General features: G+C 45.6%; 1 protein-coding gene across 1 annotated transcript; it reads right to left on the bottom strand.

Moving 5' to 3' along the window:
* Positions 1-210: 210 nt before the first annotated feature.
* Positions 211-1,098, bottom strand: LOC149289522 (transcription factor JunD-like). Its single transcript, XM_089490604.1, has one exon. The coding sequence runs from the start codon at positions 1,096-1,098 to the stop codon at positions 211-213; it is 888 nt and encodes a 295-aa protein (XP_089346730.1).
* Positions 1,099-2,126: the final 1,028 nt, after the last annotated feature.

Genomic DNA, 2,126 nt, shown 5'->3' with positions numbered 1-2,126 from the left:
TTTAAAGGTAGATAATCACACATCAGATAAAGACACATTATTGTAGGTTATGGGATCCCGAACGGATGGGCAATCCTTCTGTCTTTGGTCAGGTCTTTGGCACTGAGGTATTGACAATTACTTTGCTCAAACAATTGTTGGAATGATGTTATTCAGGACATGTAGGTAAAGCAGGTATAGCTTTTATACCGAGGTGCTGCAAAGTATGCATTAATAGGCTTGGACTTGTTGAGGCAGAAGTTGGCACCCACTATTGACATGACTCATGACTTTCTGCTTGAGCTGGGCCACCTGTTCCCTCAACAGGTTTGCAGTTGATGCTAACTCAGTATTTTGAGATTTAAGGCTTTTCACCTTTTCTTCAAGCCTAGAGATCCTTTCCAGCTTCCGCTTCCTGCATTTAGAAGCTGCTATTCTATTCCTCAATCTCTTCCTTTCCGCTTTAATCCTCTCCTGATTGTCCATATCTATGGGAGACATTGGTGGACTTTCACCAAAATTAGAAACCTCTGGTACAATTTGTGGCTCATCCTTTAGAATATGCAGTCTAGGTGGGGGAGGCTGTTGTGCCATGTTGGATGGTGGTGGAGGGTATGGTACAGTGTCAGTGCTGTAATTAACAGTTGTACCCAGTGTTCCACTTGGATAGTTGTTGAGGTTGGCATAAATAGGGCCCTCAGAAGTTGGAGGAGACTGAAGGTTAACACCAACAGGGACTGAACTTAAATCTACTGTAGATGGTGAGACTCCAAGTTGGTTCTGTTTGTGGAGATCCTCCAGTGCTTTTACAAATCCCTCTGCAAATTCCTGTTCCTCACTAGCCATTTTGGGGTATATGAACTGGCTATTGGTAGGGGTTGTGGTAACTAAACCATTTGACTGGATAATAAGCCTTTCGAGTTCAGGAGAAGCTAGTTTCAGCAATCCAAGATCAGGGGAGGAAAGTCCATCCCCGTTGTGGGGCTTTAAATTGGCCACAACCTGGTCGCTCAGGTTAAGATTAAGGTCTTTCTTCATCATGGTGGCAAAGTTTGAAGTGTAGTTGCTTGAGGTCCGATTGGTATTTAACACATCATCATGGTAGAAGGGTATTTCCATCATCCCCTAAGGCAGATTTGGAGATAATAGGTGGTGGTGGGGGGCAACTAAATGAGGCCCCCCGTCTGTTCCTCTTAGATGTGCTCCACGATTAGTAAATCCAAACCGAATGTAACAGCGAGTAACGCGAGAAGGTCAGCAGTCCTACCTTACTTTGGGTAGTCTTAGTGTCGCTCTTTCAGCTTGCTGGTGGAAGGCAGAGGGATGTATACAGCAGCGAGGATGGTGTGCCTTTGTTCTCACTTCTAAGTCTGTTTCACTTCAAAACTCAGCCAGCCTTTGTTTCCAGCCCCGTAACCTTCTAAGTGGTGGCTCCCCATGCGATCCACACTAGGTGTACAGAAACTACCCGAAAGGTAGAGTAGAATGTAGTAGTTTTTAACTGTCTTATAATGGATTCGTTCACTTGTTCACACACTCTTTTGTTCCCGACTTCTAAGAGTGAACTTTAAGAGCTGAGTGGCTTCATGTAGCTTTTCAGTGTTCTTGCAGAATATCCGGGCATCTGTCCTTAACTTCGTTTCGAGACGCTTTCCTGTCACCCCCAGACAGTCTTTGTTTCCTTTACTACCGCGTCCTGTCAATAACGAGGTAGAGTATACATACAACAGGCCATTGACGCATAGACGCTAAGGATAAATCGAGCTCCGTCCCCCCCTGGCCATTTATATAAACCCACCTTATCCCCATTATGTCACTTTGCCGCCCACTGATTGGTGTAAAATGACGTGCAGGCATTCCTTCGTTTGCATAGGGGCGGGCCCTGAGCGCTGCAAGGCAGGATGGGTTGAGGTCATTGATTAACCCATTAATACCTGGAGCGCGATTCAACCAATGAAGAGACAGAGTCAGTCACGTGATGCACGTTTTTCCCTTTATTATGATAGCGCTTTTCTCAACGGGCGGACGTCAGAGGATATTTTTAGACACGTGGAGGGTAGGGAGTGCCGGCACTGACTGGTATGTCAGAGCCGCAGCAATTCTTTGCGCGTTGTGAAGTGGTGTAAAAATACTTGTGTACGAGTGCA

This window comes from Sceloporus occidentalis, unplaced genomic scaffold (assembly GCF_023333645.1).
Source record: "Sceloporus occidentalis isolate IW3139 unplaced genomic scaffold, rSceOcc1.0.p SCAF_45, whole genome shotgun sequence".
Taxonomy (NCBI): domain Eukaryota; kingdom Metazoa; phylum Chordata; class Lepidosauria; order Squamata; family Phrynosomatidae; genus Sceloporus; species Sceloporus occidentalis.
This window is presented reverse-complemented; position numbering and strand designations above follow the sequence as displayed.